Source organism: Triturus cristatus, chromosome 1_2 (genome assembly GCF_964204655.1).
Source record: "Triturus cristatus chromosome 1_2, aTriCri1.1, whole genome shotgun sequence".
Lineage (NCBI taxonomy): Eukaryota > Metazoa > Chordata > Amphibia > Caudata > Salamandridae > Triturus > Triturus cristatus.
The window spans coordinates 477,133,430-477,149,039 of NC_140580.1; the positions used below are offsets into that span (position 1 = coordinate 477,133,430).

Sequence of the window (15,610 nt, forward strand, 5' to 3'; positions counted from 1 at the left end):
AAGCGTATCTTTTTTTGTGGTGGGGATAGCAAAACAGCAGACAACATGAATGTATTAAAAGCCAACCACCAAAATAGATCATAGATTTTTTGGAGTGCAATTATTAGCTTGAACATCAGATACACTGGCAAAATAAGGAGAAAAAAGAAATGTGTACATGAAGAAAGGAAACCCTTATTCCTTATAGTTTTGATGGTAAAGTGAGGGTACGTAGTTTTAAATGTTCAAGAAAACACTGCAAATTAATTTGCAATGAGTAGCACATTTGTAAATTATGATGGCTTTAATTTCATTTACTCATTTCTATATACTGCACCCAAGACAGTTACCTTTCCGCTTTGCTTGTGCGATCACTTCTGCAGCACCTTTGCTCATTACTTTTGTAACATACAAGGGGCAGTTGGCTTGCTTTGCTACTGTAATCGCACGGTAAACTGCTTCAGTTTCAACCTGGGATAATAAGAAACAAAGGTTTGCATTACAATTTAGAGCAACATTTTTCTAAGAATGAAAATTAATAAAAGAGATTCTGCATGTTGTAAAGTGAGCATTTCATAAAAATTTACCTCCTCCGGGTGGCTTAGGACATGGCCTTCTGGCCCTGTAATCCCCAGTTCCAGCAACCGCTTTTGCTCCTAAAATCCACAAGAAACACAGTTGAGTGAATGATGCAACTATTCGACTCATCAGGCTTCAAGTATTAAAAGTTCATTTCACAGTTTTAGTCACATTATTGTTATCCAGTGTGAAACCTATTGAGTCTGATCAACAAAGTAGGTTGGTTTTACTGAATTATTGTTTTGCGTTGTAACCAGGCCTTTGTGATGTGAGAGGTATGCTAAACCAAACCTCCCACCTCAAGGGATGGGGGATTTTCACTTCACATAATCTGGGCTATATAAAGTAGAAGGCTTTGTTGTGTTTAAAATAAAAACTCAGTGTCGCTAAGAGACATTGTGATTTGCAAATCTCATAGCGACTGACAGTGTCAATGTTGTGTGGGATTCCTTGTAAATTTTATGGGAAAGGTGAGTGTCAGGCTGGCCTGTAGGGCAATCAGGCAGTACCTGATGGGCTGGTTTGACAGATATGTGTGTGGGTTGGTCTATTAGCAATTTGTGGGTCTGTTTTTACTGTTGATTTCCCTGATATTACCACAAACATTACCATCAGCAAGCACAAGTGCACGCAGTCTCCCATTCCTTGCAAAATACCCAAAAGGCCCTAACCTTCCCTTTTCCTACATGTGAGTCGCCCCTAAGGTAGGCTTAGGGTACTACTGTGGGCAGGGTGCAGTGTATGTGATGGGTAGGACATGCCCTGATGTGTGTGGCATGTCGTGATAGTGAAATACTGCCAATTTCATTTTTCACTATTGTATGGCTATCTGTCCAATATGATAGAATGGGGAGTTTGCTCATAAAATCTTATGAGCATTACTGCCCATGGGAACAAGATAGGAAAATAAAGTTTGATATGCCTGAACTCAGAATGTTAAGATCTATATCAATGAGGGTGATTGTTACATTCTGAGTTTGAAAATACCACTTTTAGAAAGTAGGTATTTTCTTGCCTAGCCATCCAGTGTGCCTCTGCTAGATTGTGTATTGACTGCCTAGCTTTGGAGTGACAGGGGCTGAGGATATGCATCCTGTTCAGACAGCCACTTGGAGGGGTTGAGGTGTGTCCTGCCTTTCCAGGGTGATTCGGGGCTGGGCTGAATGGACCTGGGCTGCATTCAGAGTAGGGGGAGGAGATATCTTTCACACCTGAATGGGCCTGGTCTGACAAGGACAATCCTGTCTCCACCTCCTGCCAGGAAGCTGCACAAGCGAGGATAGAACTGGCTTTGGCTGGGCAAAGAGCTTCTCTGCCACAGCAGAGAACAAAGGATTTTGGATTTTAAAAAGAGGGGCCCAGACCCCAGACTTTTAGATCACTACAGGGAACCACGAGCAACCTTTGACAAGAAGAAGAGCCGGAGAAACTGAGGAGAAGTACTGTCTTTTTGCTATATGCTGTCCGGGATTGGCCTGCAATGGCTGTTTCTGCCAAGGAAAGAACAAGGACTTTGCTGTGATCTGTGTCACCTGCTTGAGGAAGATCTCCAAGGTCTTAAAGTAGAGCTTGCCTCCTGTTGTGAAGTCTCAGAGATACAAAGACTTCACCCCCAGCTCCCCTGAACTCCCTTGCTGGGAGTTCTGACCTATCAAGAGGTGCATGTAGCTGTTCTGGGCCTCTGGAAGTTGTTCTGGCTGTTGGGAGCTGGAAAGGTAATGCAACAACGAGACGCGTGAAGCATCCATACCTGTTTCAGATGCATCGTCGAAGAAACTGACACAGTGCCTGCCCGCAGTTAGAGAAATCACTGCACGCTGCATCGGGTGCACCGATCTCCGAAGTCCGAGATCACCGCACTGATTCTGATGCCAGTCTTGCTGTGCGGCCGCAAGAACCCACACATCGTCCCAGATCGTCACATTTCATAGAGATGCCAGGTCTGTCGCATCGTTGGGGGGTGCAGTAAGAAATCGACGTACCACCTCCCCACACAGTAAGAAACTGACGCAACACTTCTCTGAGTGTAAGGAACCGACACCTCACCTTCCCTGTGACCCTTTTGTTTGTGTGCGCGACGCAACCAAGGTACTTTGTGTGAAAAGTTTGGCATCCGTAATTTGCTTTGAACTGAGCTATATCCACCATTTGAAAGTCATATTTTTATTACTGTATTGTGGATTTTTGTCATTTTGGTTTAGATAAAGAGTTTTCACTGTATTACTGTATGTGTTAACACATGCTTTACACACTGCCTTTGAGATAAGCCTGTCTGCTTGTGCCAAGCAACCAAGGGGGTGAGCAGGGGTTATTTTAGAAGTGTATCCCACTTACCCTGACTAGGAAGAAGGGTCCCTACTTGGACAACGGTGCAAACCAATGCCAACTAGAGACCCCCATTTCCAACAGTGCCAGAGGCTTTTTTTGTCCCAGTCCAACCATGGAAAAGGCTTAGATAAATGATGTTTTCTGCTCTTCCCTGGAATTTCCAAGGAAGAGTATCAATAGTGAGTGGCTGCTTCTGCAGTCTGTCGCAAGGCATTGAAAGTTAACTGACAGCCTATGCCTTTTGGTAAATATTGGCAAAGTAAAAGTGGTCCCAGATGTACAACTTCTACTGCATGAGTTGCAGCAGGTCATTGTAGGATAAATACATCATTCTGGTAGACTGCTGCCAGTGCCCCCTGATGCGCCTTTTACAACATGCTACTTTTGTTTTGGTAATGAGACCCTTTGCACTGTCAGTGTTTTTAATGCTGTGACTTTCCAAATGTGTATACAGAGATGGTGCTCAGCTGTCCCTGGCAGGACAAATTCTCAATATGGAGAGCAATTTGCAAGCCTTCGGAGAATAAATTCTGCCTCATGAATTTCAAAAAATTGAGAACTTCATCAGGCACATGCAAATAGCTCCTATGAGCTGCGCTGTGTTGACACACTCCACACAACACAAAACATTGACCCTAATATATACAATTATGCATTGTGTCCAAACTTTTTTTTTCATGTGTAAAAATGCATTCTCTGCTCACCACCATGGATGCATAACCAAAAATAGTGTGAATTGAAGGAATGGTCCCATGTGACATGGAGGGATGTTTAACTTGGAACACAGAGTCCTACTCAACAGGACTTTTTGCGTGAAAGGACACGGATCTCTCGAACGTACAGTTGTCATTATTCATAATCATACCTGCTTGTCAGCCCATATTACAAGGCTGGTTTCAAGTGGGGTTCTGTGGAGACAGAAGGTCTTTTTTTATGGGATCAGCTGGGGTAATTCCCAGTTGGGTAAAGCAACTTGGCTAGTGAGAGGAACAATGAAAATCCAGCCTATTGCGACCTGCTGCCATGTGCTCTTAGAACTAATATTGCCTTTGATAGACATTATCTCCTCCCCAGAGCAACTCTAAAAACAAGAGAGGGAATTACAACACTTAATGCTGACTTGTCAACATGCTTCATACTTTATTTAGTCCTATTCCAGTCTGTAGCATTTCATCAGGCCAGAAGACTCCCTAACACCCTATGGCTATCAGGACTACCTATCTTAGCTGATGATAAATAGTGTGTGGGGTTTTTCAGTATTATCTAAAAATAAACCCCATGTACCTATCTAGCCATTAGTAAGAAGCAAAGGGATGTTACCCTTGTGGATAGTAAATTGACAAAATCTTCAATTAAATTCCTGTCACAATGTTAGAAGTAACACATCCTCAGCTGGGATGAAAAATGGCCATAAATATGAAGCATGATTAAGGAGCAGTTTAAGACAATCCTCCCAGTGGTCTTCAACCTGTGAATCATAACCCTCTGGGGTGACTTTTCAGCATGTCCATGGAGATGCAGTAAATTGTGAATAAGTACAACTGCTTATCAGAAGGAACAAAAGAAATTCACCGGAAGGTACTGTGGATGTTCTATGAGAATGTTTGTACTGTTGTCAAAGCTGATCCCAGCGGCACAGGTTGAGGTGAGATGGAGAGCAGGGTGATAGCAGGATGCAAACCCCAATAAAGTTCAGGTGATTGCATGCAGAGGGAGATGGGAAGAAAGCCAATAAAGAAACATTGTCCCTACTCAGGCCTCAGAAAGGCTAGTTATGCTGCGAGTCAGGCACATGTTAGGCTGTCTCTGCCAGAGCATTGCTAATCTTTCTGAGGTACTAACTGGTGAGCAGTGATGGGAGAGGGGGATGTGACAGAGAATGGGATGATGACAAAGGTGGTAGAAAATATTAAGAGAGGATTATTGACATGAACGCTGGGTACTGGCAGGAGACGGGGAAGAGATAGGAATGATCTACAGTAACACCAAAAAAGAAATTAAATAATGAGAGATGGTCTAAAAATGGAGTCAGGGAATAAGAGGAGAGCCAGGCAGTTGTGAAGAAGAAGGGAGAGGTAGAGGTTGAGGGGAGAAGCTCTTAACCTCAATGAGAGGGCAGGAGAACTGTGATGAAAAAGTAGAGGATGATGGGTGAAGTGGCCGGTGTGGGAGATGTGGACACTGACAGGGGTTTGGACAGTTGGAGGAGAAGGGAAAACTGATGTGATAAGTTGACATTGGCCTTATAGGTTAACCATTAATGGAGTAAGGGCATTGACAGGAGAGTTGCATACTGACAGGAGACAGTGTCACTGAGAGGAGAGGTTGTCACTGATTGGAAAGGCTGCCGGTGTCTGGAGAAAGGCTTGATCTAATTATTTGCTATGATTACTTATAATATATTGCTTGAAAAATACAAAATTAAACCACATCAATCTCATCAAGAGAAGAGCAAACCTTTTTCTTCTGATCTTACCATTTTACAGAACCCATATCTCATCTCCATTCCTGTGGGTGGTGAGGTAGTTAGCAGTCTATGCACTAATTTGCTGAGACTTATGTTTGATACGTTTAATGGTATGTTATCAGAAACATAATCACTGACTCTAGTGCACGAATGTTACATAGTAATAGAAGGAAACATCAGAGGCAGTATAGTAATAATCCCAACAAATCCAGAATTTCCCTACCTATAATCTTACTCCCAGAAGTAATCATGCCTAACAGCATACAATTACCCCTTACACTACTCCCTCTTGGCCCCCTGGTGGTGCACATAGCATTGTATGGCATGTGGTGTTCACTTTAGATCGGATTCTCATACCAGCATGTATTCTGGCAGTGCTCTACATAATAATGTGCAACTGTTTTTAATATATCAAGATTGCATTTAGACACCACACATATTTCCAGTTTGAGATCAGAGAAATAAAGTAATTTCTGGAATGTATTAACATTATTTTGTGTCATGTGGTGAGTCCAGGTCCCAAATAATTCATATTAACTGCATAGCCACAAGACCACATCTCCTGTGATGACTCCCTCCGGGTGAGGTCCCCTTCCATAACTGGTTCCAGACAGGTAGTGCTCATTATCACCACAAACACCTTCTAAGCATGTACCATTGCATATCCTGCAACCTTCCAGGGAGGATTGACCTGTCATCATTGATTACCTCCAAGTCTCGTGTCAAAACTGACCCTACTCCAAAAATGACTCTCTTCAAATGGCATGACAATAAAGACTCTCTCCAGCTAAGGTCTCCTGTAACACTGACTCCATCCAGGTGAAGTTTCATGTCAGTAAGGTTTATCTTCTTGCTCGCTGATAAGAACAAATCCCCCCAGTTTCTACTGTCACCGCAGAATTTCTCCAGGTGGTTCCAAGGAGCACTGACTCACTCAAGGTCTTCTCACAGCAATTACACATCAGATGATTTCCTCAGGTAGATTCTCCCAGATTCCCTTGAGATTAATTACTTCCTCTAATTGATACTAAACCTGCAGCAGTGATTCTTCGTATAGAAATTGTATACATTTGAGATCCACAATCAGCATTGATTCTCTCACTTTCCCTGATGGAGAATCGACTTCCCAGAGTCTCCTACGGCAATCTCACCCTGCAGGTATCATCCACCACCAGTGACAACATCATCAGGCGCCTTCCGCAACACTTCCACTTGGTAAACAAATGTAAATAACCCCTCCATGGAAAGGATCTGAAGGCCCTTAGTTCTCCAGTCCCAGGTGCTTCCTGTTTCTACAATAGGCCATATTTTGGACGCCCAGAGCAAGTAATATCACTTAGTATTCCTGCTCTGGCAACTCACATTAATAAATTCCACTGTCATTAGTGGTGAATTTTAGGAAATGTAGGGTCTTTAATTTTGCACCCAGGGGCACATTCAATGGGTTGACCAGCACAAACAGTCTTCCCAGTACAAAATTGGTGGGGACAACTCCTATCAGGAAGAATATTTTATTTATTAACCACTTGCAAGAATATGGATATGTGTTTAACAAAGATCTGATACCAGGGGTGGTATAGGAAGTCACCAGTCAGATAAATCACAATATTTTTGCACTATAGAAGGCGCTATATGACAAGCTTTGTCTAAGTAGTACATGGCTTGCCACTTACTGTATGGCAGGCAAATAGTATTTACCAAGGCTTGAGGTGTCCACAGATTATCTGTGGTGGACTGTTTCTTTAAATAAGTTACTGATATTATGCTGAGCATCTTGGGAGTGTAGTCCTTCAGACTACTTCTTAATCCAAAGGACGTCTCACTACATTTTATCAGTTTTACACAATGCTGAGACAATATGGGACTACTGCAAGCTGACCTTAGACTAAATAACCATAAAGATGTTTGTAGTTGAGACAAGTTGGAAGAAGAAATTAATTGGAATTGCCCTTCAGGTCTCTCTCTACTCTAAGAGTACTGCCTCCACCCTCTTTGATGCCTGAACTACTCAAATGAATATGCTTCAGACAAAAAGAGGGAGAGGTGTATTGGAACTAATGTTACAAATATCCATGCACAACTGGGTTGTGGGCACATGGTGCCTTCCGTTCATTTAATCTAAACTACTCACTTAAACATAGAGGCAATGGATGTGAAATACACATTAACTTTTTCTGCATTGTCAGCTTACTTAGCATTTCTAAAGCCCCTGTTGAGATATATGTTGGTGTCCAAAATGTGAAAAGTAGTAAATAATTTAAATGCATGTTTTTTACTTTTCTCTATACTTTAAAATAAGTAGACTCCATAGTTGGAGTAGAAATCTCCCTATGGTAACACATACAGAACATTTTAAAACGTTTTTTTAACCATCATAATAAATTATTACAAATATTTTTATGTTAAACATTGACATAAAAGATATATATATATATATATACATGTATATATATATATTTATTTTAAATGTTGAACACACACAAAAATTCTACTGTGGTATTAACTTAATTCTGACATTTTTGATGAATTTAGATCAATTAAATTATATTTCAAATATTTTTCTGAAGTTTAAATAAAAAATGTAATACTCACCTGAATAAAAACATTTTTTATTTGCATTCATAATTAATCAATTAAAAGTTGTTTAATTATATCCTTATAAAAATATATCTTACATTAATTTATAAATTCAAAAAAGGTTGTTAAATAATTTCACAATGAAATAATAAACATATTTTATATTTATTTTCCATAACCATTAAATTATATATATTTATATTTCTGACTGTAAATAATTTACTTTCATTTAATATTGGGCTAATTTTAAGTTCCTGTATCTGTTATTTTTATAAGGGCGCTGTAGTATCAGTTGTTGATGATGTGGATAAATTTTTTTCAGGAGGTAGCAATTTAACTCAGACATATGGCTCTGCTCCCTTTTTTAGGGGCTGGAGATGTGTAACTCTTCATTTTTGAGTAACTTTACTCTTGGATTTTGTGAATAATCAAAAGTAGTAAATTTGCTCAAGGGGTGTGGCCTGGGTAGGGACCCAACTACATGAGTCTCATCTGAACTTATAGGATGGGGCACTTAGGCAGCATAATGTGCTAACTATCCATGACCTGTTAAATTTAACAGCATCAAGCATCAGAACCCCTCTACACTGGAAGTGGCACAGACAGATTGTATTTGGATGCGGGCTATGGTGAAAATCTATCCTAATGTTAAGATGAGCTGAGCCGCACAAGCCAAGATGGTGCTGCGTGCTTGCTGAGCCTTGGCCAGTCCAGTGGAATGACCAACAGAGTTGGAATTCCTTGAGTAGTAAATGGGCGTTCCCATGCAACCACTGATAGTTTTTGATGCAAAAGCTTATCTACTAACAAAAGTGGACCTCAAGATAATGCCACTTGAAAGCAGGCATTAAGAAGAAGAAATGCTTTCATTTCTCCTTTCTTTTTCCACTTTACATGTGTGCTGCACTGAAAAGCCCATTTGAAGTGGGAAAAGTTTTAAAGTTTGTATAGACTTAGTTTTTTGTACTGGAAGGGCACCCTTTCAGTACAAAACCTAAGCCAGACTCATGCAGACACCTTTGCACTTCAACACTGGGCAGCCTAACATGAGGTAGCACTAGACAGAGAGAAGGATAATGTCATATCTTTGTAGAAATGCCACTTTTCTGCTTCCTCCCTCTCACGCAATGCAGCCCAGCTACTTTGGGTGCTGAGCTGCATTGTGTAAGAGCATGGTTAATCTGGGCCTGAATCTATCTTGATTGGTAGCACTAGACAGAGAGAAGGATATTGCCATATCTTTGTAGAAATGCCACTTTTCTGCTTTCTCCCTCTCACGCAATGCAGCCCAGCAATTTTTGGGTGCTGAGCTGCATTGTGTGAGAGCTTTGTTAATCTGGGCCTGAATCTATCTTGATCTTATCTTATATTTAGACAGTGTTTCTAATGTATCTTAAGTTAATTTACTGCATACAAGTTAATGTAGAATCCAATTTGAATGTATGTAATAAAATATGACATCTTGAATCAGGCCGCTCTTAGCCATCACAATAAAACACATTTAATTAGTCTAGTGATCAGTATAGCTCATTATTATCTTTTTTTCAAGAAACAACAACTTTCCTTTGTTGTTGTCTATGTAAGAGTATGTCACATTTAATTCATTGTGCATTACATCAATATATTTGCTAGTGAAAAAATTTCTTTTACTGTGTACTATTGTTTGAGAAAGATGGCATATTAACTGTTTAACAACAATTAGCTATGGATTTTCCCATTCATAAATTGTGGAAAATATGATTCGAGATGTGGTAATAATGTTTTGTTTTTATAATTGTTTTTGTTATTGTTCCTTGACCTGTGTACAACACAGTGCTACTGTATTAGTAACCTCAAAGCACTCAATATTGTCCATTTTATACAGACAAAGGCATGTTTGCATGCCTGGAAATTTGTTGCCTACAAGGGAAGAGTTTGGTGTCTCACCTGGTGTTCTCATCTCTTGAACTGTGTAAATTAAAGGTGGCATGGGTGAAGAGTATAAAATGTATACATATCTGCAACTAATATTTTATTAAAGTCCTCCACATGGTCTATTGGACATGTTCCCTCTTCTAGTCTGCTGTAAAAGTTTTTCCCAAGAAATAGTGTTGACCAGTACTCCTGCATTGGTTTTTCAGCCTTGTTCCTGATTGTTTAATATCTGACAAAGAAAGATTCATTGTCACGTACACTGACAAACTGCCCATAGTTGTGTGGAAGATCAGCAGGTGAATCATAATATGCTGAAATTGTGGGAGAGAGCAACAAAGGTTGCAACTCACGAGAATCTTTGATTTGAGGGTTTTGAGTTGCTGAGTCATCAATGCACTGGAACTGTAAAGGTCATGGGTTGAAATTGGTGTGAATTAAACTCCCACCAACTAATAATAATAACCCAGTATTTGTAAAGTGTGAACTTAACACCCTCAAGGGTCTCAAGGCACTGGGGACCATCGGGAAGATTAAGTGAGCTATTGCCCAGCGTCACATGGTGCTGGGCTGAGCTGCCGCCGGCAATTGAACTGTGAACCCCATGCTCTGGAGTCAGCTGCCCTGGCCTATGCACCACACCTCTCCCTTTCAATTCACACAAACAGGCTACTGCAGACAAAAAAAATAATTTAATAAGTCTGTGACACCTAATCAGTCTCCTCATCACATACCTCAGTAAAATTGATAATGAATGAGTTAGAGAATTGCAGTTATAATTTTAGACCACAGAACTGCCCACAAAGGTGCTGATTCCACTCCGGGTCGGAAAGCACTCCGACCGAGCTGGACCCGGAGTGTTTTCCGACCAAGCCGGAGTCCTGCAGTCCGATCGAGCGAGTACGATGCGGCCGTATGCTGCCGGACTCGGTTCGGTCGGACTCCCATAGAAGTCAATGGGAGCAGGTTGTACAACGCGTACATGGGCTCCCATTGACTGAATGGGTACGTCTCACACAAGGGTGCCCCTACAGTAGGTACGCGTCGGTGCCATCCGCACCGTACATGCCTGTGTTGGGGGGACCCGTGGGTCTCCCCCTGTGTCCAAGGCATAGGGCTGCGCGTGACAGGGGGTCCGACGCGGACCCCCAAAGGCAACCACCCGGACGTTTTGCGAGCCGGACACTCGTACATCGTACTGGCTCGGTCGTAAATCGCATCCATTGCACGCCATGGTTAGCTTACGACCGAGACGTACGGAGCGGTTCGGACCCGGAAACGACTCGGTCGGTGATTTTCACGTAGCTCGCATCGTACTTGCTCGCTCGTAGAGCTGTACGAGTCGGGCGGAAAACACGCATACGGCTCGTAGTTTTTCCGGCCAGATCGCGTTCGGTGCCCTTCCGACCCGGATCGGATTTGGCCCCTAAGTAGGAACATTTCTCGATTATGATAAAATATTTGGTCAGAAGGCAAGCACTTCTTCGAAGCTTTGTCTAGGTAATGAAAGTACAACAACCATTGGAAGTCTGTCAGTGAAGTCAGGAAGTGGTATTGTGAATTTTGACACAAAAAAATATCTGGTGGCTAATGAAACATTTTTTGGCATACAAGCTCTATCATTAATGTTCTGAAAATAAGTTGTACAATCGGGGACAAAGACCTATAAACTATAGATGAACATTATACTAATGCATTTACTTTACCTCTGCAATAATGTCCCCATTTTCTGCATGCACTTGGGCTACTGCACCCAATTCCCGTATAATGCTGAAAATTTCATACATCTGTAGAGTGAAAATAGATTGATAATTATTGAAAGCACTGAAATGGTCACAAGGAAATTAACTAATGGTGTGTAATTTTGTAGTAAAAATAAAATATTCACCTCTGCATCTGTGCACTGAAATGTATCTTTATAAGCCATGAAGATAAGGAAGGAGTTGACACCTAAAACAAAAGATTCATGTGATGTAATGTAGCTGCCTAGTAATGCTCTGGCAAGTTACCTATTTTAATTACATTTTAATTTTTTTTTTCTATAAAAACACATTTCATTACAATGACATCATGTCTGTTTCAAAATGCAAATATTTTTAAAATGCAAACACTTTTTTAAATTCCAAAGGATACAAGTAAATGCTTTCTTCTGTTTCACCGTGGCAAGTATTAATCAATAACATGAAAACATTTGTCTTTTGACACCAAGGCCCTCATTACAATGTCGCTACCATTGCGGGGAAGGAACCACCCAACCATAGGTCAGCGGTTTCGACACCCTAATTTGGATGCAACCGCACATAATGTTGTCGGAAACATCCATTTTCCAATGGGAGCTTGTGTGGCAGGTTGAAAACGACTGTAGCACAAGCTCCCATTGAAAAATGGAAGTTTGTAAACATCTCTGCACCATGTGGCAGGCACCACACGGTACAGGGATGTTGAGGGGGGTACCATAGGTGCCCCCAGACCCTATTGCCAGGGTTGTCTGCTAGGGGCCCAAAAGTCAGTTTCCTACAGCCAATCCACGTTAGAAAGGCCGACATGTACTGGCTGTCGGAATCCGACATCATAATCCTGACGGCAGAAACGTCGTCCTTAAGCAATATGAGAAGTTTCCGACTGACCTCCTAGAGCCCGTCGGAAAGCATCATCAGTCACCCCGACAGCTGCCTCAGACCGCACTCATCCTAATGGGTTGGTCAGACCGCAGCAGCAGATGGAGGTCGGACAGCAACCGACCAGCCGTCGGTTGAGGTCCAACTGCTATCGTAATTAGGCCCCAAGAATTTTCCAATTGGAAGCAAATAGTACATTCTTCCCAGGTGAACATAGGGCCATATGTAGGTAGAACGTGTTTTGCGATTCTCTAATTGCAATTTTTAGGGAATCGCAATTAGAGAATTGCAAAACGGAATGTAGGTAGGATTAGCAAATAATTTTGCGAATCCTACATATTCCTTAACTGCGAATTGCAAATTGCAATTCGCTATTAAGGAATACCTCCCCATTCATTCCTATGGGCCTAGAGGCCCATAGGAATGAATGGGAAGACATTCTCAATTTGCGATTCTCAATTAGAGAATCGCAAATTGAGAATGCAATTTCAAGTGTGCCAGGGTGTCAAAAGGACACCCTGTTGCACCCCTGAAATTAGCATGGGTGCACATGTAGCACACATACATGCCCTAAGGACATGTGTGTGCACCACATGCCACTTTGAAAAATGCAAATATATGCATTTTTGAAAGAAATCGCAAATTACCACCAACCTGTAGTTGGTGGTAATTTGCGATTCCTTAAGGCCAAATTGCACTTTTTTGGTGCCTCTTACATTGCATATAAGGAATCGCAAAATTTACGATTCCTTAAATGCAATTGCAAAATAAGGAATCGCAAATTTAGCGATTCCGTATTTTGCACGCAGATTTGACTTCCTACATACCACTTAGCAAAATTGTGATTGCAAACGCCGAAATTCAGCGAATTTCCGCGTTTGCGATCGCAATTTTGCTTTATACATATGGCCCATAGTGATTTAAAATTGCCAACCCTGCAAATTGCTAAATTACAGGGTTTTCCAAAACAAAATCATGTGTTCTTTATGCTTCAAACGCAATTTGGAATTTGGAAACGTTATATCTGAATGACAAAATTTGGGGGGAAATAATTACTGATTCATAATTTGGAGGAGGTGTGTTGGTGCGTTCCTTCCATATTTGAATCGGCAACATACCTATTATCGATTTGCCACCTTCATTTCAAGCGCAAATCATTGATTTTATGTATCGATTCACAAAGGGAATGGAGTCCCCTTTGAACCAAAATCCTTTAGAGAATTGGGGTAGCAGCTTCAGTGGGGGTAGACAGTGTGCTCTCATTGAAACTTTCCAAAAGACAAAATATATATTTTTGAAACACTCCAGGCTCCTAGATGATAATTGGGCAGCTTTTCAGACTGCAATCACTGGGATGGTGGTTTGCTGTACCTAACAGTCCTTCATTCCTTTTTTGTTGCCAATCATGGAGGTTTGCGAATTGTGACCAGCTTAAGTAATTAGACAGGTTGTTTTGCGACCACCTGTGATTCCCTATTGCTTATTTTCGGACTCCCTGTGATTCCTTATTTTGTAAATGTACCTATCTGTTTGTAAAATAAAAAAGAGGTCGCACAAAGTCGGTACGTGATTTGGGATCACTTTTTGCAGCCGCTTAAACAGTACATCTGGCCTATACGTTTTTATAAATCATAAAAGCACTGCTGTTGGTTTGGATGCAAAGCACCTCAATGCAACACAGACATGGCAGGTTTCCTGACCCCTTTGCTTTTTATTACAGTTTCTGTTCCATCTGCCACGTTGGTTGACAGAAGCACGTAGTTTACGCACAGCGTCATGTAACAACATCTGAATGCACTTTTTGTGCCCTGACATTTTAATCATGCCTAACCCAGTGGCGGCTGGAGAATTTTGTAAGTAGTGGGTTATAAAGATCTTCCTCACGTTATATCAATTTGGTCAATTGTCATTATGTGTGTGCATGTCTCTACTCTCATTTGAGTTTATATGTTTAAAGTATAGGCCAAGTAGCGCGTTTATGACATAATTTGCACATAAATTGGTTAAGAAACCAGAGGTTCTGAAAGGACAATATTGAAATATTTCAATGCTTTGGTGATGTGATATGGCAAGCCTTCTCTTTCCCATGTGAGCATGTTGGAAAACCTAATGTCCCCTAAATGATGCCTAAATATCTGTACGAAATACAGGCAATTAAGAAAATGGAGTTGTGCGAGGTCCCCCATGCCATATTTCATAATGCTTTACCACTATTGTCACTTTATTTTGTATCTACTTCTTTCCATGTAGAATCTCAGTGATATATAAAATAAACTCTATTTGAATAGAGCAAGATGAATACATTAAAAGTTATACAAGTTTCATAGGCAAAGGTGCTAACCAGCTAAGATTGACAAATATTACTGGCTTAGACAGCAAAACTACTTCTCAAATACGTAGGGATCAGAAGATCAGACAGTAGAGAGGGTAATCCGATTTTACAGCTTTACTGAAAACATACGAAAATGTTTATCAATGTGGATAACAAGCTCCATTTATGCAGATCACGTAAGGGAGATTTAGCTGTAAGTTTCCTGTTGCACCAAGGTCCCAAAACCAAAATGATTTATATGACTCCTGTACGCAACGTGAATTACCGATCAAATGCCTCAAACGTTTCAGAAATGCAGTGATTATACTCTAGCCATCAGTTTGCCAGTTTCCAAAAATGCAAACATTGTAGGGAAAAAATTTTTATTCTGGAAAAATGTGCTGAATTTTGCCAAACAGAAGCTTTCATTAAAAAGTCAGTAGTTTGTACTAAGGAAATCTGCTTTTCATGTCCATTCCTAATCAACCAATGGCTAGCCATCGTGTAATAAGGGTTTGCACCTCAATTATTCCGGTGAAAGCTAGTCATGGCAAAAATAGTCAAAATAAATCACAGACAGGCTCTCTTATGCCAGGGACAGGCAGCAATTAGTCATTATGTAATATTAGCTAGCAATAAACTGGAATGATAGTTCCAGTTTAAGTGGTGTGAAAAGACTCTGGAGCAGCCGTTTGTTGCAACAGAGTCACACACATCCAGATACTTGCAGCCCACAATTTATATTTCCCAATAGATGTCAAAAGACCCTAGGACAATGATGTGACTTTCAGCCAATGTTTTCTTGTAGTTCCATACTTAGAATGGAACACAATAAAATCC

At 40.9% G+C, this 15,610-nt stretch overlaps 1 protein-coding gene across 2 annotated transcripts in view; it reads right to left on the reverse strand.

The window, feature by feature from the left end:
- The window catches only part of DPYSL4 (dihydropyrimidinase like 4), a 186,158-nt gene that overhangs the window by 94,523 nt on the left and 76,025 nt on the right, over positions 1-15,610 (reverse strand). For both annotated transcript variants that reach the window (XM_085606201.1, XM_085606200.1), the window contains exons 5-8: positions 11,730-11,791; positions 11,548-11,628; positions 567-635; positions 330-450 (exon numbers count right to left, since the gene is read on the reverse strand). In XM_085606201.1, the coding sequence (XP_085462327.1) occupies positions 330-450; positions 567-635; positions 11,548-11,628; positions 11,730-11,791 (333 nt within the window). The remainder of the gene's footprint in view (positions 1-329; positions 451-566; positions 636-11,547; positions 11,629-11,729; positions 11,792-15,610) is intronic.